This window comes from Harpegnathos saltator, unplaced genomic scaffold (assembly GCF_003227715.2).
Source record: "Harpegnathos saltator strain DR-91 unplaced genomic scaffold, Hsal_v8.6 scaffold81, whole genome shotgun sequence".
Taxonomy (NCBI): Eukaryota; Metazoa; Arthropoda; class Insecta; order Hymenoptera; family Formicidae; genus Harpegnathos; species Harpegnathos saltator.
This window is the reverse complement of record NW_020230660.1, coordinates 107,431-129,920: the sequence shown is the minus strand read 5'-3', so window position 1 is coordinate 129,920 and position 22,490 is coordinate 107,431. Positions and strand designations below refer to the sequence as shown.

The 22,490-nt window shown below is 40.3% G+C and overlaps 2 protein-coding genes across 2 annotated transcripts; one reads left to right on the top strand and one right to left on the bottom strand.

The window, feature by feature from the left end:
• The first annotated feature begins 789 nt into the window (after positions 1-789).
• LOC105190743 (sodium/potassium-transporting ATPase subunit beta-2) lies at positions 790-8,214 on the top strand. Its single transcript, XM_011153647.2, has 6 exons — positions 790-1,253; positions 6,560-6,700; positions 6,788-6,907; positions 6,975-7,156; positions 7,352-7,631; positions 7,731-8,214. The coding sequence occupies exons 1-6, from the start codon at positions 1,106-1,108 to the stop codon at positions 7,832-7,834; spliced, it is 975 nt and encodes a 324-aa protein (XP_011151949.1). The 5' UTR covers positions 790-1,105; the 3' UTR covers positions 7,835-8,214.
• Positions 8,215-9,442: 1,228 nt separating this feature from the next.
• Positions 9,443-22,019, bottom strand: LOC105190744 (sodium/potassium-transporting ATPase subunit beta-2). Its single transcript, XM_011153648.3, has 7 exons — positions 21,636-22,019; positions 14,318-14,458; positions 13,787-13,903; positions 13,305-13,486; positions 13,099-13,200; positions 12,721-12,892; positions 9,443-11,750 (listed from the first exon to the last, which is right to left on the bottom strand). The coding sequence occupies exons 1-7, from the start codon at positions 21,784-21,786 to the stop codon at positions 11,638-11,640; spliced, it is 978 nt and encodes a 325-aa protein (XP_011151950.1). The 5' UTR covers positions 21,787-22,019; the 3' UTR covers positions 9,443-11,637.
• Between the last annotated feature and the right edge of the window lie 471 nt (positions 22,020-22,490).

Sequence of the window (22,490 nt, the reverse complement as noted above, 5' to 3'; positions counted from 1 at the left end):
CTCCGCAGGGATTTAGTTCGTATCTAATTTGAAAGATGTAATAGTGCAAAAAGCGTCAATTGACAAATCCATTGCATTGAGACCAGTTGCGATCAGACATAATATCAAGCGTCAATTGAAAAATACAAAAATAAATACGTGTTTTATGTTGTTCCCGTCTTAGGCTACACTTTGAGAATGTTTCTCGCGGTTCTACGAACGCGCATTATTCAGCTCATGAGTAATGTTTCCCCGAGTTCCTCCTCGTTGTCGCAACCAGAGAGTATTTCGTGTAAGATCAATAGCCTCTGTTTAAAAATTACTCATATTTTTATCTGTACAATTGAGCATATACTTTGCCAGAGATAGTTGCCGTTTTAAAGCATACCTATCACCTGGCGCTCTTCGCGGGCGTCGGCGCGAACGACGGTTCTTCCAGATTCGAATGGTGTGGCATGAGTCGTCCATCATCCAACAGTTCAGTTTGAATAAAATACTCAAGATAAACCGCACCGGAAGCGTTCACCATGATGGCTTCGCAAAAACCTGTCCTGATGACATTGTCAAAATTGTCTGTATTTTGTGAAACAACCTGTACCTACGGTTGTACACACCTGGGCCCATGAAGAGTTGGGTCCGAACCTGCGGTCAAGGAGGGGCAGAGAGAGAGAGAGAGAAAGAGAGAGAGAGAGAGAGAGGGGGGGGGGAGAGGGAAAGAGAGAGGGAGGGAGAGAGAGAGGCAAGAGAGTGCACAGTGAGGATGGCTATGTGGAGGAGGGAGCGAGAGAGGTGGAGGAAGGTCGCGACGCGCTCCGGAGCGTTTAGTCAACCTGGTGGCGCCGAAGAACCAACTGTCGGCGGCGGAGCAGCAACCTGCCGGAGTCGGAGTCGTAGTAAAGTCGCAGGAGGATAGTAAGAGAAAGAAGCACGAGTCGAGAAGCGAGGTGCGACGTACCTGCGTGAAGTATCCGAAGTGAAATACAGTGGCGATCGAATTTGAATCGGAGTTACTCGCGTGTTCTTCTACGTGGTACCGCGCCCGGTGTGTGCGGGCGCGCGCGCGTTCTGTGAGTCTCGCCAAGAGAGCTAGGAGAGAGAAGCCTACGGCGAAACAGGTGGAAACACAATGGTAGCCAAGGATCCGAGGATGGTCGCCACGGAGTTGATGAACCCGTACGAGAAACCACCGAGCATGTCGGTCAGCCAGTCTATGAAGACCTTTCTGTACAATCGTGAGACCGGCGCGTTCATGGGCAGGACCGCAAGTAGCTGGGGTAAGCAAAGGAAGGCGCAGTGTTGCCAGTTTTAGAGTTACTTGGTATCATGGAAAGTTATGTGGCTCTTACCATGGGCTTATGGTGTGGTACAGTGGGATATATCGATCCTCTGGTCGGTATCGATAGTGAACATCGTACTCGTCGATGTCGCGTGGCTCGAACAAGCCGAAGGGTGTACCCTTTAGACACGCTCAGCAACTTATGTTTCCGTTTTAAAATCCACGATGTATATTTTCATTCACGTCACGAGAGAGAGAGAGAGAGAGAGAGAGAGAGAGAGAGTGGCCATCATCAGCCATCAGGCTGATCGGGCGACGCTTCAGAAAAAGAGAATCCATTTTCACGAAGATAACATCATTTGAATTACACCATAACGTCTGGGACTATATCGGGGCGCTATTAATCGCCCTTATTTCTCGCTCTTCAGATATCGATATCAACGTTGTTAAAAATGAAGGATTAATATTTCGATATTATCCAAGTATTAAGAAAATTGAAAAGTGTGCCTACACTGGAGTCTCTACGCGTCTATGTCGACACCGTTGCATGCATCGCCGTGGCACGTTAACGATTCATCAGCAGAGTTTTACTGGTCATTACCGCATGTTTACCCTTAGCACGTGATGGTGTCAGTGACCAAGTCGTCGGCACTGTCGCGTATCGTTATTAACATTCAGCTGATTCTTTGCACGATAAAATATCATACTCTCAGATCTTGAAATTTCTTCATATCTTCATCGGACACATTCGGGCTTTTAGTTGCTTGAGTTGATACGCAAGGATCTGTCAAGGATCTTCCGAAAGCGGGAGAATGGGTGAGGCCGCTGCAACGACGATTCGATTCCCTCATATGCGTTTCTTAAAGTTTCGCTGAACACATACAAACGTTTAAAGAAGCGGAGAATGTCTTTGCGGTATTTTGAATGAATGACGATTGTTTTGCAATTGCGGTACACGGAGACTCGACCTCCCTTATCGCGAAAGTTTTCACGAAATTATCATCATCATATCAGCGTAATGCGAGTGTCTAGACGCGGTGTGTCTTCCTTGAAAATGACTGCTTAATAAAGATGAGAGTACTCGTGCGGCGTGTCGCGTGTACGAAACAAATAATTCGCAAGTTTCAATTAATTAGCCCACGTGAGACGCATCATCGTAGTCGATTATCGCGAATAGCGTGAACGCGCTTAATGCCTTATCCTGATGCCTTGGGGCGTGTTTACGACTGTCGCTATAGCGACCTTACCTTATTACACACCCACACCCTATGATTGAACACTTTGCGTGGGCCCTTTTTTAGGGTTTACTCGTAGAATCCTCACCGTCTTCCATAGTTCTGACGTCCGAACCGAATTTAGCTTGCAGCAAGTCGAAAAGACAAACTTTTAAATATCTCCATCGCTAATCGATTGGAGAATGAGAGAATACAGGATAGAATATAACGTCAATTGTTCTTGGATTGAATTATTTAAAACAACAAAATATACACGCACAAGCGTTAGTTCTTGCTATATTAAATAATTCAATTCAAGAAGCTGACATTCCTGACAGCTATAATTTTTACTTAGGTGATAGTAATGCTGAAATAAAAGATGGCAGAAGAAACGCAAATAATTTTATAGAAGAAATACTGTTCTTTTGAAATTTCGCATTATTGGTCATTTTAAACTCGATAGGTGTTTCTCAAAGTCTGTGACGAAAAAAATGACTAAACCGGCACAGGGAGGGACGTGTGCTCCTTTTGAACGCGCCGTTGGTCATGCAATATTTTAACTGGTTCAACGAGATAATCCAGGCGATTTACCGTGGCGCGTAATTTCAGATTACTATTGTAGTTTTAATAACGACCTAATGAATGTAACGAGACAATTCTCCCACGCGTTAGCCGTGATTCAGCGTGAAGGTCCGGTGTGATTGGTCGTTTCGACACTAATTTCGCCCCGCGACGGTATGAAGTGCTATCACGGTCTTTTTATGTCTTCCGTTATCAGTCACCGTGTCAGGTTTCCTCCGTTCGATCGCGAAGATCGCTCGGGCACTTAACAAACTGTGAATTTTCCGTTATTATAGTCCGCTTCATTCATCACTGAATTACTCCTTCATATCGATCATCCTCTCTTCTCAAGTTGGAGCAAATTTGTTGTCTATAAACTGGAATAGTTTCGTCAAAATAGCGAATCTTTTGCGCTCTCTCGGTAGTATCTTCGATAATTATTGTTCACAGAGTTAGAAATAGCAAAATATTCAGAATTTAATTTGCCATCAAAATAATGTCCTTAAAATGCTGTTGTATTCGCGAATATGCGTTCGCCTTTACAATACGAACTATTATTTATCAGTAACACATTGTGCGAGACATCGCTAACATCGCTGTTAGCTGCATTACTTGCTGTAAACTTCATTGTTACAAACGCTTCCGCAGAGACAAGTATGGGCGGCGGAAATGGAATTCTAGAAACGCCTGCACTGTAGAAATTCGAGACATTCGTGTTTATTCTTTCATGATTCATTGCCATTTATTTGTCTCGGTGTTCAGTCGCTTTTTATAATGCAATTAAGTGTTTATTATCTAAGGTATTTGTTATCTAAGAGGATTCTATCACGAATCATTACCGATGGCTCTTTAATCATAATCGAGAGAAAAATATAAGTAAATTCAGCGAGATATATATATGTTTATATATATATATCTTTTTTTCTTTTTTTTATAATATTAATAAAATAACAGAAACGTACGGAGCGAAATTGTGCGATGATAAAACAAATTAGTTATGTAGTTGAACTTGAAGACAATGAAGTTCATAAATCGCATTAACGCCACGTATACTTCGGTGTTTCTAGTTCTAGATTGAGATAGAAATATTTAAAAGGGGAAGAGGAAAATTAAGAGGAAATATTTAAAGGAAGAAGAGGAAAATTAAGAGGAAACGAAGCTAACGATTTCCTTACTAGGATTCGAAACAAACGACAGAGAAGAGGTACAAAGAGTTTTCTAAAATGATAGAACCTCCCTGATCTGATCTATAAATATAAATATAAATTTTATGTTCGAAGGAAGAAGATTAAAAAATGGACGAAATGAATGAAGGATTGAAAAATGATGAATGAAAACTTTAACTGATCTTTTATTGTTCTTGGTGCGGTATAGGAAGAAGACTTGTAACTTCAACTAGACGTATTAATTCGCGACATGTTGTTTGTTTCTGTTTAATTGGCTCAGAAGCCATGCAGCTTTGTATTTCCCACGAATTGCATTTGGCTTTAAAGGCGTTGGTTTATCCTTGATGCAGCAATCAACCTTGACACGTGGCCAATGTGAAAAAATCTCGAAGAAATTCTCCGTACAATCTCTCCTCACGTTTTTGCTTAAAAAGCTTTACCTAAGTGAAAATATACAGTGTGAAAATTTATTTTCTTATACTCTTACAGTGAAGCACTTGATTCGTAGTTCAAGGTATTCACTTTCAATTTCTACAGATTATTACGCAATCTCGTTACGTCGTTACATCACAAAAAGCAATCAAAGGCAGCTGTTACAGAATCATTGACGGTTCTGATCGAAAACACGAGTTTTCAACCAACGTTTTTCCGATCGTGACACTATCCGCATCGTTAAGTAATTACAGATCTTCTTAGAATCGATGTACCGTCTTATTTATAGCTGGTAGTAATCAGCCGATTGCCGTCTATAATGGATTTTAAATAAACGACTAACGAATAAAATAACTCACATCTCAATCTCTCAGGTTCGTCGTTGAATTCAATCATTAGTTTCACCAGAGATTCCCCGTCTGAGCGGCTCGCACCGTAGCTCCAATTCCCAAGATCGGTCTCAAGTTTGCAAAGTGAGCTTTGCGATTATTTTACATGGATCATCCGACAGAAGCTACGCACGACGGGAGGATCGGCGGAAAAACGGAATCGTCCCGTTCGGAAACCCGTTTTCCAAACAGTTCCACGTTAGCTCCTGGCGGAGGGTATGGGGAGAAAAAGACGGAAGCGCGAAGCGCGTCTGATTCGCGGCGCACACAACGCTTTGCCCGGTTGAATGGCAATTGTTAAACTTCCTTTAGCGCAAACGTGTACAACGAGGTCAATTGGCGTTAAACGGCGGCATTACGGCATTACATAACTTAGGGCCATTCCGAAGGGTACACCCACGCGACCATGCCGCGGCCTTTCGTTCAGCTGCAGATTACCTGAGACTGTCCGAATTGCGGAGGACACAGGTACCAGTCGACTGGCATAATAGGAAGGCCACCAGGCCATCCGCGGGATTCGGCCGAGTTGCCGGTTTTCGTTGAAAATTCGTCTCGAACTTTGGCCGTCCAAAATTCCAGGACATGCCTTACGTCTCACGAGAGTCCTTCGAGAATTCCGTGAATTTTTGCTCGATTCGATCCGATCATTCCTCGATGTTCGAGACCATGATTTTTGATTATACAAACATACACCTAACGACAAATCTCAAGTAGACATTATCAAAGCTAATAAAATCCCTCAAACAGAACAGAGAAACTGAACTGAGAAATTAAAGATTCCGTGGTGGACTAAACTGACGTTAGAACACAAATTGAAAGCAATAAACTCGAAACTCGTAAAAGCTGAGGCTGAGGCCGAGGTTGAAGCTAGGGAGGCACACGAAGGCGACAAAGGCTAAAGCTAAAACGAATAAAGCGGGAACTATGATCTACATAAGACACTTCGCGTCAAATATAATCGTCTCCGTTGATGCGTCTCCGTTCGCTTTGTTCCCGATGGCGCTGCTTGTTGTACAGTGATGAGGACTATCCGCGAAACGACGTCGTTGAATCGGCGTGTAATTGAATTGCTCCACTTGACCAGGCACTTTGATCTTCCTGCAAATTGAATCCGCAGTTAATACAATTAACCTACATTATACAAGGGGAGCCTGCGTACGAGAATCACTTTCTTCTGCACGCGACTTCGAGAAATACAATATGCGGCTGCAGCCTTGCGGTGATAGCTGTAGAAACGATAAGCTATCGCCTGAAGGAATTCTAACACATGTCGTGCCGATTCGGAGCACCTGAGCAATCGTGAACGAGAACATGGTTCGACAAACGAAGATACAAAGTCAACGGTGCAAAGCGACTGTTGCTCGAGAAATTTTCAACAGTCGTGCTGTTCCGTTTTCTTTGTTCTCGGAGAGAGAATATAGAAGGATACGAAAAAACGCACCGTCGACAGGATTTAGCGGAACTTAGCTTGTGCAAGCTGAAACTTTACATTTCTCCTTTAATCACTGCCATTTAATCAATAATGCTTCGCTCTGTTCACAGGCAAGATCGGACTGTTTTATCTGATATTTTACGGAGTCCTGGCGGCACTCGTCGCCATTTGTTTCTGGGGATTCTTTCAAACGCTCGATCCGAGAATACCAAGGTGGCAGCTGGAACGATCCATTATCGGAACAAATCCAGGTGAACTAACTTTGATTGTACATTAATAGCAGCGAAAGGATTAATAGCAATAATAAAGATTAAAATTAAAAACGATGCGCTTCGCAGGATTAGGATTCAGGCCGATGCCACCGACGGAGAACGTGGAAAGCACCCTAATTTGGTACAGAGGCACCGACAGCGAGAACTTCAAGCACTGGGTTGATTCACTACAAATTTTTTTAAAAGGTAATAAATATCTGCGATAAAAAAGGGAAGTCCAATCGTCACTGTGCCTTTTGTGATATTTCATTAGATTACATTACGCCCGGATCTGTTCTTGGACTTGGTGCTAATATTAACAAATGCGATTACAATCAGCCACCGCCCCCCGGGAAGGTTTGCGACGTTGATGTGAAAAATTGGCATCCCTGCACCAAGGAGAACAGATACAACTATCACAAATCTGCTCCCTGCATTTTTCTCAAGCTGAATAAGGTAGGTGATGTATCGAAATGTAAAGTTTAAATTACGAGTATTTATAGTGGAAATTTCGTGGATAAAGAATGATATGATTTCGTAAAAATATTATGGCTTTGGATTATGGATTTGACAATACATGGAATATTTTACAACGTCGAAAGTTCCACATTTCTCATAAGATTTGTTTCTCATAAGATTTGTGTTTGACAGATTTATGGTTGGAGGCCAGATTTTTACAATGACACCGAGAACCTGCCGGGCAAAATGCCGCACGATCTCAAAGAACACATTGCGACTTTGAAAGGCAACAATTCGTTGCAGCTGAATACGATTTGGGTGTCCTGTGAAGGCGAGAATCCTGCTGACCAGGAGAACATTGGGCCGATTAACTACTTGCCGCGGCGTGGTTTCCCCGGCTACTTTTATCCTTATGAAAATTCAGAGGGTTACCTTAGCCCACTTGTTGCGGTGCACTTTGTCAGACCACGAAGTATGACACAGGAACTTTTAAAATTGAATCTCATATTGTACTGGTACCACAAGTAGAAACGCAAAAATCCTAATCTCCTAATTTGCTTTGCGCTTTCAGCTGGAATCCTGATAAATGTGGAGTGCAAAGCATGGGCGAAGAATATCAAGCATAGTCGTAACGACAAAATCGGTGCGGTTCATTTCGAGCTGATGATAGATTAACGAAACCTACAAGCAGCCCTACACTTCCCGCGCAGCCTTCTGAACCAAATTCGACTAGCGTCCTCCAGGCTGTCGGGACAGCAGCTGGGCGAGTCTACCTTCCAAATATTAAAGTCGTGAGACGAACGTGTCTCTCTCCGACTCTGAATGACATTAATCGAGTACAAAAAAGAAAGAGAGTTCTTACAACAGGCGTTCCTGAAAATTCCAAGTGAACTGTATATGCACTGCTTGAAAACACGAATTTCTGAGAGTTCGCGTATATGTACGAGAGCGAGAATATTGATGAGGATGATTATCGAGATGATTATCACTATCATATTTCCATTGAATGAATCATTTTCGGAGATATCGCGATTTTTAATGTCGCATTTTAAACTTGTTCAATTCAATTTGGATAATATTAATTATCAATGTGATTAACTAAATATATTCATTAGAATATATTTTTTACTGCAAAAGAAAAAAAATCTGTAACAATCAGGTTGTTAAAATATTTATTAGAACATGCACAAGATACATAAAACACTGCTTTCTAAAGAAAAGCAAGTCGGTCTCTAAAATATCTACTTTGCTAATTTATCAAGGATAATCGTCGACAATATGTGCCGCCATTTTTCACCTACGATATTCTTGTCGATACTCGCTGCAAAGATTTGCAGTTTAGAAATGTTCTCTTACAAGTTCAATGTGAGTGCAATCGAGAGCTCTGGGAACGAACGAGAGGATAAAATAGTGGAATCTCAAAGGACCGTAGCCTTCGTTTATTCGTGCCTTCCTTTGCTCGTAAGCGCAAGTTATCTGTAAAAAAATCCGACCAATGTAATAGAATATAAAAGAATCTCATTTAAAGATCATTATAATACTCATTAGCTGCGTAAAATTTTTATAATCGGTCATGTAGATGAAAACTATCTGAAGACTTTCTCGATGTTTATATGACTATAGAAATTAATGTATTCTTATATAATATCATATGTCAAATAATGTCATACTTCTTATTGAAACGTCGATAATTTTTTTTCACCTAGAATATAATTAATCGTGAAATAGATGATAAGCGTGTATCTTTTATAAGCAAAGAGTATGAAACAAGAATGATGTATGTCAGTTTATGCTAAGATTTAAGATATTTAAATTCTATATAAATTATCAATGTATAGAAAAAATTTGCTAAATTCTTTACAAATTTTGAAAATTTTGATAAATGGCATATGTCACACACGCCAATATTTCAGCATAATGAAAGACAGTTTTAATGTAATGCAAAAAAGTTAAAGTATAATAAAAAAGATATATATTGACGTACTTCATTTATATACATATGCATATAAATATGCATATACATATATATATATATATATATATATATATATATTATTTCCACAAATGAAGTTTCAGATTCGGAATATCGATTAAATTGTATTTTGTAAAGATTATATTAGTAATAAGACAATTTTTTTCTCTCTTCTTTCTTAAAACAAAAAAAAGAGATAGTGTTCATAGGTTTGCAGTATATAGAAATAACAATATGAAATAACAATAATGGCTTAGTCCAAAGAAAATGTATTAAGCCTAATGACAAAGATTAATGACAAGAAAACAATATTATTTTGTATGTTGTTTTATTCCATGTAAAGGTATCGACACCATTTTGCTTATTCACGTAAAATTATGATTTAACACGCACGTGAAAGTGTTTGTGAAAAAAAAAAAGACAGCGAATAAATTTCAGTTTTATCTCAGCGCAGTTAATGTACAGTGTACGATCTGTGTAGCGTATTGTAATTAAGTCGTAATTAAGTTGTAATTATTTGAGCGTAATCGTTAGCTAATAACTAATAGTAACTTTCTTATCCGGAAAGCAATATAAGAATTTTTCTCTTTCGAAATGTATGAGCGAAATAATACATTGTAGATGATTTTACTTTTCTATCAAACTTTTTTTGTAATTGTTAACATGCGTAAGTTTGCGTACATTTTTTCTTCGTTCGATCGCGAACGGACATTTCCCTCTGCAATATTTCTTTATAGAATATTAGGCAACAATATTAAATTGTTGTGGTAGTATTAGCAGAACATTATTTCTTAGTTATATATTCTAATTGTCTCAAAAGCTCAGTTTACAAGAAACGATGGATTCTGTAGATGTTTTTAGTCTCTAGTTATCGATAGTTTAGTCCTCAGATATCGGTAGCAGTAGTTGATTCATTGTGTGCTTCTTTTTGATCGACTAGGCGTAAACACGATCTTTTTCATAGTTCTACGTATAATTTAATAGATAGATTGTAGAATCTTGAAGAATATTGACTGCTATTACCACCGCAGCATATACAAGAGTAATTTTTGCAATATGACAGATTTCGTAACTGAAATTATACCTCAAGAGACATCGTAGGTACAAATACCTTTTATCTTACGGTACAATTTATTTATTTTCAATTTTACTCCCCGTTTTTATTCGTTCTTTCAGCCATAAATGTCGTGTGTGTTATAAAATAAATGTTGTTTTCACGTAAAACAAAACTAAGAAGCAGTTTTTCTTTTTACATTCTCAATTTTTGCATAGCTGCTCAATAGCGTACACTTAGGAATGTCAGGAATGTTCTTCATACTAAAAAAGTATAATTTTATACGTTTTATTGGTGTACCACCCGTAATTCTCTATGTAACATTCTTTACGTGTTAAATGAAGAGTTTTCTCTTAGAGCGTGTGGACTATCTCGCAAAATTGGGAGACGGAGAAGGAATTAGAGATATGACAATTAATACGAGATAAGATTAATTCAGGAGTTGAGGGACAAGAAAATAAATTAACACAATCACGTAACCATAATAAATAAATTAAGGATTACACACGAGGCGCTCACCATTGCCTAAGAAAAAAGGGTTTATACTTATCTGTCGGATTAGCTTTCCATCATCGTCATTTATTTAAAAAGTAATAATTACTATACGGGTCGCGACACATGTTCTTCATTTTATACAATTATTTTACCTACACGTTACAATAAGTACCAAAACACTTCAACAGGCAGACGATTCATATTGACGATTCGAGCATATGTATATTTTGTCGAATCAAATTGGATATGCATAGATGATCCAAGGAGATAATATAGATATACAGAATACGTCAGAAATATTAAAAATTTAACGCAAATTTAATTTGCTAATATTTAAAATATAAATATTAGAAATATAAATTTTTTTATTTACTGCTATTTGAAGTGATTTAAACTCATATTATCGAAATAAAATCTTAACATAAGAATCGTTCGTTCATACTTTTAGAAAGGATTCAATCTGTAACTTCTTTTACAAAATTTAATCACCGAATAAACTACCCGAATCGATAACATTTCGAGTTCTTCAACTTGATTTTTATTTTAATTTAATTAATTTTTACAGTATGTTCGAATAAGTCGATGAAGAGGCAACCTCTTCATCGAAACAATCTCCGATTTTGTCAGAATGACGTTAATATTTGATCTAGCGGCTGAAAGAGCTCGAAATCATTCCGATTCATTAATTAACCGATTAATTACGTGTACGGTATCCCTAAAACTTAACGAATTTATCAACCTACTAATTTCTTCTAGGCGCGAGCAATTGTCCGTCATCGTGACTGTGTGTATGTGTGTACGTGTGTATGTGTATGTAAAGATCCAGTCACACAGCGCTTTGGATCCTCCGTTCAAACGTCTCAAGGCTTCCTAATTGATATACATCGATGGAACTGTAGAGTCGTAGATGACAGCGCGCCAAGGGTGGTGACGATCTCGACGATCGTCACTGTGTGATCACTCGTCAACCATCAGCTCGAAGTGCACCGCACCCTTCTTTTCGGATCTATACGAGCTGTACTGGATGTTCTTCGCCCATGCTCGGCACTCTACGTTGATGATCTGGTTTCCTGCAGAAACAGTTCAATCAGAATGTTTCATTCGCGTAGTTTCGATGGACTCGTTCTAGATGAACGATCACTTGAACACAAATTCTCTCTTTTATTAATTACAATTCCTCCATAAATACCGTTTTAATAATTTTTTTTTCAATATCTGTATATGTTACTCGGACAAAGGAGGAAAAAGGAGGAATAACGTAGACAATTCACGGCGACAGTTCAGTCGCAACATGAGCTAATGTTTAACGGTAAGATATGCAATCAGTTGCAGATCAGAATGAAATCTATTGTCTCAACGCAGTGTTCTCGTAACCAAAGTGTGAAGTAACATTTTAGGAAAATAGAATTAATCCGTATATGTAGCTTTAAGCGAGTGTGCTGGCCGATGACACCTTTCGACGACCGATACCGTGCTGCAACACACTGGCTTTTACCGGTTTCATCTGGAGTGCGTCATTTGCTTGCGAGTCACATGAACCGGTCAATGTTGGCGGATTCAATAAAAAATTATGTATCGACACATGGCGCATTTTAAGCGCTCTGCATGTGCAGCCTGTCGAATGGACATTAGCGAAAAATCGGCTTCAGTGCGTTTTTTCAAAAGTACGCACAGAAACGCTAAATTGTTTGTCAAGGTTTGAATAAAACCGTCGCTCTTCTATATATGTTTAAATCTCCGAACATGAAAATTTGTAACGTCAGCGTCAAAATTGTGATCGACATGAAGCCAGTTTTTAACGCTAAAAATTAATATTCCGTCGGATATTTTTGTAATTTTTAAAAGTATCATTTTTAAAGTCATTTTAAAAGTATCATTTGTAGAACTGCGTATTATTTTAAATATCAGACGACCCCGCAACAAGATCTCCGTTTAAATATCCACGAGAAAAGATCGATCTTGTCAGAATAAATATACCTATTTCTCGACTCTTACCGATATCAAAGCGCGGTATGTAAAGTGATCTTAATATCAGCTTACTTGTCGGCCGAAGGAAATGAACGGCGACTACCGGACTCAAGTATCCAGGAAGATTCTCGTACGGGTAATAAAATCCCGGAAAACCATGTCCCTTCGGATAATAGTTCAATTCGCCGATGTTCTCATTGTCGTGAGGACTTTCCCCCTTGCAGGACACCCATACGGTGTTTAGCTGTAATGTAAAGTAAACACGATCTATATATTACGCGATCTCGCGAAATCACAGTCGAGCACACATCTTCAGGGCACAAAGCGACCGCGTTGCGAACCGATCCGAGAAAATATCACGCGTTTCGTATCTGAACGCGGAATTTCTTTCTCCCGAGCCTCGATTTAATTCACTACTGACTGACACAATTGACTGACCGACTAACTAACCCATGAAGTGTTGACTGACTTTATGTACTCGACAAGACTGCCCGGCATTTCGGACGGTAAGGTCTCGGTGTCGTTGTAGTACTCGGGAATCCATCCATATATCTGAAAAGTAATGAAAACAATTTGGAAGAAATCGTGGCTGTAGGATGATAATCCTACACTTTGATGTCGAAGAATCACATGCGTGCACCGCCGCCGCACCTTACCCTGTTGAGCTTGATGAAGATGCAAGGCGCCGAATTGTTGAAGCCGTATTGTTGGCTCGGCGAACACGGGCCCCAATTGTTCACGTCGACCGCGCACACGTTACCGTTCTTCGCTGGCATAGTGTAGTTGCAGATCTGTTGATTTCTGCCGCCGTCCGGTAAATGCGACGGGTCGATGTATTCTGTCGGATATTTTTTGCAGAAACACGATTAGATTGCAAATATAACTTATGCTAGAAAGAGATCAAGAAGATTAGCGAATTTTGAACAATTAAATTAATTAAATAACTTGTCCGGATTTAATTATCAATTTGCCGCTTTTTTCATACGTTGTCATGTATAAATATACGAATATACGAATGCCTAGTATAATCAATGAATCAACTGATAGCGCGCGATAGTCTCGTTTTTACGAGGGTGAGCATCGAGAAGGTAGCAACGCTCCTCGTATCGGTGATAAATCGATAGCTTATCACACTCACTTTCCAAAAACATATCTAGCAGTTGCGTCCATTTCTTCACTTCGGTAGCGTTTGATGCGCTGTACCAAATGAGTGATCTCTCGTCAGCGTTGTCTGAGATTGGTCGAAATCCCAAACCTGGTGGGGCGACGAAAGCGAAAAATTCAGGTGACAAGAGTATCGTACCAGGAAATGAGAAAAATGTACATCTTATACATATATAGATATCTCGACAAATGTCTTCTCATCTAAGTACGTATTATACATATTTGTGTACCTTGTGTTAATCTGAAAATCTTTGAGAGAAATCTCACGTCCAGCAGCAAGAAAAAAATAAGTTTTTTCTTCTTAATACATGATATGAAATACACGAAGAAAGCTTCAATTCAACGATATATGTCTCAAAAAGATTTAAACTTTGTCGATAAGATCGCTTGTGAAACGAAGCGCACTGCGCTTTTAGGATGCTGCGGACACGCACGCACGCACGCACGCATCTCAGAGGTAGTAATGAACCCCCGCTCGCGGAGAGGTGCGCAAACGTGTGCTTACCTGGATTGGTACCGATGAGGCTATCCTTAAGGGTCCACTTGGGTTTCTGGTAGCTCAACGTAGCGAGCATGCCTTTCATGCAAATACTGAAGAGTACCGCCAGTCCGGCGAAGAAACAAGTATAGAAGATCAGAGTGTAGCCTAAAAGAAAGAACACGAAGGGACACATCGTCAGTGGATGATTCTCCGCTACGTCGCAATAATTAGTACGGCTCGTTTGTGCAAAAATACTTTAGCAAATCTGAGAGAGGCAGAGACGGAGAGAGGGGGAGAGACAGAAATACGGAGAGACCGTCACGCCATACAGAGCGTACGATATTTTCCCAGCGATAAAATCGAAAGCCTCAATGATGCTTCTTCGCGATTTCGCAGAGGATTTCGCGAGGAAGAGGGCGGGAGGGGAGGAGGGCCAAAAGAGAGGGTTCTCCGTGCTATTTATATTTCCGCCATTGACGCATCTCAGCGCCGTTGCGTGATCCAAATATTCATCGTACGCGAATACACACGTGTCGAAAAGTCACGCACGACCAGACTGGCGCGCAAGCCCCGTCATCCTCATCCTTTTCTGCTCTGTTTTTTTTTTTCCCTCAACGGTCCCTTATACCCGCTGTCACGACGTCACGACCAGCAACCTACTTCGGCCGCTTATGCAACCACGTGGACGCGACAATTTTCATCGTTTCGTCGATCGAACGGAAAATATTTAAAGCATAGGGCACGGTGCCAACGCATGCTCTAAATATAGATCCTTTTTCAGAAGCAACGCGAGTCGCGATGGGCGGCCGTCTGCCACGGACCATGCTGTTATTAACTTTGAAAAAATTCAAGAGCCTCGAAAGGAACGTGGCCGTGATACTCGGGCATTCCCCGGCATGAATACTCAGCGTACATTCAGACGTTTAATCGATTGTCCATCAACGGCGATATTTACTCGCGAATTTTCATTACTTCATCGTCGCGGATCGTCAGCGATTACTTGACGAAGACTGCAGCTAATTTAGAAAAAAATACATGGAAATTGTGTCAGATTTTCTTTCTTTATTTCTTCGTCTCGTTCGTATCTTTATCTATTCTATTCCTTCGATTTACAATGTTAAATGACCTCGCAGCTGGGACAGAAAGGAATATCGACGTGAGATGTACACGAGTGCATGGCGTGTGTCGTTGCATCGACGAAATCAAGGCATGGATCTTAAGCATTAGCTTATCATACAAGCTATTCTCTTATCATATCTCCATCGAAGTGGCGTTAAGCGTCGCGGCTCGGATTTCTCGGATTGTCCCTGAGAACTTTTACAATCGCAAATAATCATGTTCGACGCGTCCGCATTATAGAATGATGTCGGCGTGGCATTTACGGAGATAACGATACGCCTTATCAAAATTGGTCAGCAAACTATATTAATTAAACAACAATTTTATTAGCTTGACATACATATCTCGCTTTTCTCTCGAACGCAACATTCGTCCTCCCTAAGATGACACACATGGTACTCGTCTAAATGTGCACGAAGACATTTGGTATTTATATTGTCTGAATTCTTACATTCCTCAATCGAATTCTTCCCGACGTATCTGGGAGAAAATTGCTGACGTACACCAGCGTATTGTATTACCTCGGTATACGGATAATATTTGTATAAATATTTATCGAGGTGTTATGTAACGCAATAAAATGCTTCTTCTTTCCGAAAATGTTTCACTACTGAGGATACTTCGAATTCCGAATGAGACCCTGTCTGAACGCGAGCAGCTTATTACGGCAAAAGGCTCAAGCCGTGGCCTTGATCTTTTTCCGAACGGGTCTTTCTACGAAGCGAATAGATCTTGCACGCGCGAGAAGTGAACGTGAATCCTCCTTTCGTTTCATCGCGATGGTGTGTATACTGGCACGTTCTACGATCAAAATCGCTCAGACACCGTCGACTGTGTATTCGCGCCGGCTGCGGCTTCGGGGAGCCTCTCCGTCGGGCAGACTGAAAATCGCGCGACGGTCTAGCTCGACGAAATACGCGCACATTTCGGAGCGATACACCCGAGGCCGCGAGATAACGCTCCGGGAAGCTCCAAATAAATTTGCGTAATGCATATTGCGTGCACATGATCGCCGAGTTATCATCAGCCCGGTTGTTGATCTATCGCCTGCGAGCACGCGGCTCTGCACTTCGGCCGCGCGGTGATTCGCGCGAGAACCAGGAAATCGCGCGGCAGACATCGGTGCGCCTTGAAGAGTTTCCCTGATATCGGAATCCGTGAGCGAGCTGAGTAAATAACGCTCCACGTCATTCAACGTCCGCCTCGTGTCTTTAATGAACAAGTCAAAGAAACGAGGGCTTGCTGTCACATTGAAGGGATCGATCGGGAGAAACCCCGGTCGGGAATTGTCGAGTTTTATCGGATTTCCACAATAGCTGATGCAATTGGTGTACTCGGATGATTCGGTTTATCTCAACGATTTCCTCCAGAAAACAACAGTGGAAACCTACATTTATCTTGGAGATTCTTTGACCAAACGGATGGTTTTCAAATTGTAGGAAAAAATGGAGAGAACGCGATTCGAATCGAAAGGGGGTGAGTATGAAAGTGGGAGATGAAATTTATTTTTAGCCCGAGTCTTGTCGTGCCGATTTGCCCCAACACAATTTAAATGCCACGCTGCAATGCAGTCGCCACTGCATCGAATTCAAGCGCTAAACGGTTTCAACGAGAAACGTCATTCTTTTTTATTTTCCCGCAAGCTCCACTTTATTCTCATTGGTCGCCGCGGGAATTTAGCGAAACCGAAGCCGCGTGCGAATCGGTTTGATTAGCGTAAAAATTTACACGCGGAACAGTACACATTAACATGATAATACGGAGCGGTTACCGGCAGACATTGCGATATGCTTGCAAATTTATCTCCGTGTACACTCTGACGCTCTGAATAAGCTGAATTTCAATTCGACAACTCCGGCAAGATTGACTGTTACGGCGGCGATAAATAGAGATAAATAATCGGGAGAGAAAAGAGGAATGAATCACATCATTTGATCCGTAGCAGTCCTCCGGCAGCTAACACGTTACGTCTGTAGACGCGCAATGACTTCACGATTGTTACAATGTCGCAAAGTAAGTGTTTAAGTAAGTGTTTCGCCGAGAGGAGATTTATTTGTTGCGAGACACCTGTTGGACATTGCCGTCGACCTCGTGCTGATCCACATTTTATATATACCCGCGAGGCAAAAGGATCGGATAGCCAGAAACACGGAAAGCAATTCCTCATGACATGCATGCACAAGTGTTAAAACTTGTTCATCTGACGAATCCTCCCGGCGATAAGATTCTTTCTGTGTTTAAACTATCCTAGTCGCCGGTACAGAAAGATAGATAATCTGTAAATTTCAGAAAGGCGATTTAGATGACATTTTCTCGATGAAATAACTCGAATAATTTGAATATAGCTGTCCAGACGAATAATGACTGCGGACTCGTTGAAATTTCAACATTCTTCTCGTACAAAAGCTCATTTCGCAACATCACGACAGACCTATGTGCATCGCTCGCCGGCAAAAACGTGCGAAGCTAATTACTACTGGTCAATACTAGTCGTCAAAATCACGCTACGCCGTATACACCTGCTTCTTGATATTCGCGCGTTGAAAAAAGGCGCACGATAAAGCATGTCGATATTATAGTTACTGATAATGCGGTCGTGGTTATTACGTATTCAGTCGAACGTAAGAAAGCACGTGTATTTCTCGTGAACGCCGCCACTCACGACTGGTTCCTGTACAGGAGGAAAAGAATGTCGTGCGCGCGACGACACGGTGACGTCAGGTCAGTGAAAAAGAAACAAAAAGAATATACTCAATAATACGTTCGAATCGTTTCGTCAGGGAAATCTTATTGGGGACCTTGGGGAACGAGATTTTCCCTGTAGTTGACAATAATGCCCGTACGGCATTATGCGCAACTTGCGAAATATTTCTCTCGCAGCGTGAATTGTGTCTGCGAGATCCTCATGTCGTTTATAAATCCTCGAGGAAACAATGCAGATATAATGAAAATCTGAAATCGCTTCTAATAAAAAGATTGGTTGATTCGTTGGTTATTTGTTATTATTTTAAGCAATTACTTTATGCGAACACTGAAAGTTAACAAATCGTATGTGAGTACAGATTCTCTTCGAGTATCGTAACTTCTATTACCTATCGTAAGTCTTCAGTATTCATAATCGGATGAAAATTCTGACGTCGAACAGCGAATAAAATTTCAGAGCGCCGATGGAAAGATTAATATTATCAGTAATATCGGTATTGGTATTGCCAGATTGTAATAAAATCGTAAAACGTGCAAAAAATTCCTAAGCGTATTTCGTAATTTGCATTTCATGATCTTCTACGAAACCCATTGACGCGCGAATAATGTCTTTTCCTCGATGATGATAACTAAGGACGGGAGTTCCAAAAGCCAATAATCGCTGAACGAATGTCATTAAAATGAATAATATCAGGAAAATCGGCAAAATTAGTAACGAAAATTGAAGAAGACGCCTCAAGTGTTTTAAGAGACGAAGAGGCTTGAGGAAAAAAAATTGCGTTTTTGTTGGAATAACTTTCGAAGCGATTCAAGTGCCTTCTTCTTGGACCTCGTGCCTATGGCTCGATTGACGAGATTCATGTCTTACGACCTGGAAGAAAAGTGGCGCGTCGAAGTACGCCAAAGTGCTTGCCTTCGTTGCTCGCTATGTATTACCATTACCGATACTTATTTCCGGTGCTCTCTCACACCAGCCGCTGCCAAAACACGAGGCTCAGGGTCGGCCGCTTCTAAGCGACCGCCAAGAAGTCTACATAAGACATGTCTACATATTCTCGACACGTACATGTGGACGCACAAACGATCACGTCGTTATTGCAGCACACGATTAGCAATTTTTTAAGATTTCTTGAAAGTAATCAGACGTGCGAGAAAAGAGGAGAGAAAGATTGGTTATTGTGCGGGATGAGACAATTTCCTGTGTGAGAAAATATTCCGACAAGAATCATGGAATTTATTTTATTGAAATAAAAACACTATCAGAGCTTCTCGGTTATAATCGCAACTCGGTTATAATCCTCTCGTAATGAGTTTTGTAACAAAATTAAGGTTTTTATCTTAACAGCATTATAATCTGCGAAGAAATTATCTGGTCGAATGCGTGATCCTTTTCCTCTCTCTATATTTGCATGAATAATTTCTCAATATGTATTTGTATTCCTTTGATAGCGTTACAGCATTTTCAGCATTTTGTCCTGCAGAAACAAATACAAACATAATATTCGTTCGTGGGATATTTGCAGTAGCAATGCTTCCAGAACTGTCTGGCAGCGCTTATATTTCGCGCGTGTTCGGTCCAATGATTAATAAATAGTTACGTGAAATCTACCGCTCATTACATGCTAACTCGAGCATTAAGATGCTCATATCTCGACAATCATTGAGAAACCAGTTGTGTGTTCGTGTGACAATTTTTCGCTTGAAGTTGATTCTAAAATTTGCCGAAAAAATATTTACATTGTTCCCAGAACCTAATTGATCACCGATCATTTGTAAAATGATTCATCATCGATTGCTAATTTTTAATAGGAATAAAAAGTGAGTGTGTGTATTGGAGCTGATGTAAAATTGCATAATCGAGCTCATGCATAAATGCAAATTTATATAATGTTTATCGCATGCGCGGCAAGTTAATACTTCGATTACAATAGACTTGTGTTTATCATACAGATCATCGCGTTTAAAAACAACAATGATTATTCTCGTTACATGAAAAGAAACTGGAAAAACCTATGTGTATATCTCACAGTTGTTTACTTAATTCCAAGGATACTACTTAAAGATATGAATTATACTTATCACGATTATACGAAAAATTATATTCTTGTTAGCGATTATCTCTGTGTTTGCGCTTTAAGCATATTTCTGAATTATTTGTCAGTCAGATGGTACTCGCGCGATCTACGTTCGCGATTCAATTTGCACATTATAAGATTTACGAAGTAACTTCAGTCGTCTTACATGATTAGATCGGTGATCTTCAGCAATTTGAATTGCTCACAATTGTTAATAAACAAAACTCTTTCTGCTGTGTTTACTGATAGACGGTTTCATTGAGGATTGGCTGATGAGCGTCGTGTCAACATATGAAATAACAATGCTGTTGCAATTGTGGTTTCACGAATTGGTCTAACGTATAGCTTCTTTTTACGATAACGATAACGTTATCCGCGATACGATAATACGTTTACTACTCGCAATGTTTGTGTTTTATTCTTCCCTAAATTGCTTTTGGGTTATTAAAAAGAAATATTCTTAGTCTTATCAGAGGAAACTACAGAGAACAATATAATATATACTTGCGATATTATAAATTTAGAAATATCCAACGCTCTCAACAAACTTTTATGCAGGTCATCTGACGTTTCGAAATTTCATTTCAAAGAGAGCGATAAAGAGAAAACGTCATCATCGAGAGAGCATTAGAAAAAATGGATAAAATATTTTTTCTTCTTTCATGCATTTAGCTAATTGTGTGGTAAGACATTTTTTTCTCTGGAATAAAGCCTGTGAACTTCTCAGTTTCAGTGTTGAATAATGCATTAGCCTACTCAACGATTAATAAATTCAAAGTCAATTCTGAAAGTTTCACCATATTGATATTGGAGTTTAATTTGGTTGTATATAATCTAAGTATATTAGTGTACTTGACAGTATATTAGTGTATAATCCTTTCGTCTTCTCATACTAAATGTCGATAAGTCTGACATTATTATTTCCTCGGTAATCGGATATAGTTACGCAAGAAGCAAATGTCGTCATTAGCAATAGTTAAATGCAAAATGATTAAATGCGGTTACAATTTTATACGTAGGATCGTTATCGAGATATATTATCCTTTACACCTGCGTAAAATAAATTCCAAGTAACATTATTTCATGTTTCAGAGGAACGTAATATATACGTGCGATGGTACCATTTCTCCCGTGCTTCGAACGATGCTCTGTTTACTTCGTGCCTATTTTAATGTGTCTATTTTAACAAGATCGTCGAAATGTAATTTATGTCAGTCCCAAAGTGAATAACTCCCAACGCAACGTTGATGCATCAACGTTGATATATATAATATCCCAAAGCTATTATCTCTTTCTTTGACAATCATATTTGAAAAGGAACAACGAAACTCCGGGACGGAATGCTTCTTCAGCATCCGGTCACGACCAGTTTCCATGCGTTCGAAGCTGTTTCCAAGATGTTTTATGATGTTCTTCGAGTGCGAAATACGTCCGAAACGACTCACCCCATTTTTTCGGCGGATGACCGCAGTACGTTCCCTCCTGAGGATTGTAGATACCATCGCGGAGTACCTCCCAGCGCGTCCTGGTATCGGGTACTCGCATATAATCGAACTCATAGGTACCGTTTTGCACTTGCTTGCCGCGTACACTCATCACGGCGACTGATATATCGCAGCTCTTTGGTCGTTCGGCGGGTAGGTAGATAGGTAGATAGGTAGGTAGGTAGGTAGGTAGGCAGAGGCACAGGCAGAGGCAGGCGGACAGGCAGACAGGTTGGTCTCGTCAACCTTCACGCGCCGAGCAACTCGCGCGGACTGATACGCGAGGTAACGGGGAACGCGACGCGACTGCTCGCACCGAGCTCGCGCTCCGCTTGAACTGGGAGAGCTGACTGTGGCAGCGCGATATATACGTGGGCAGCGAGCATGTGGACGAGCAAGCGAGCAAGCAAAAAATTAGAATGAGTGCCTTGTGGAGGAAGCGAATTCGATTTGATAACATTTCATTCGGATGCGTTTTATAAGACGGTGAATGTAGACTTTGTCACACGCAGTACGATACAGCGCAAAGTGACACACGCTTTTTTCCTTCTTTGATTATATTCTGATGCTGATGAGGAATATATGCAACAGACGCGATTCAATGGCAATGAATTAACATGTAAGCGTAGTAAAAGATTCAATGCATCGCGATATTCGCTTGCTACTGAAATATTTATTGAGAGAGTGCATTCGTTCAATACATTTACTTGTATATCTCTACTATACATTATCGATATATCAATGTACAATTCTATGTAAAAAATATTATATACAGATAGCATTTAAATAGTCGGATAACAGTAACAATAAATTTAT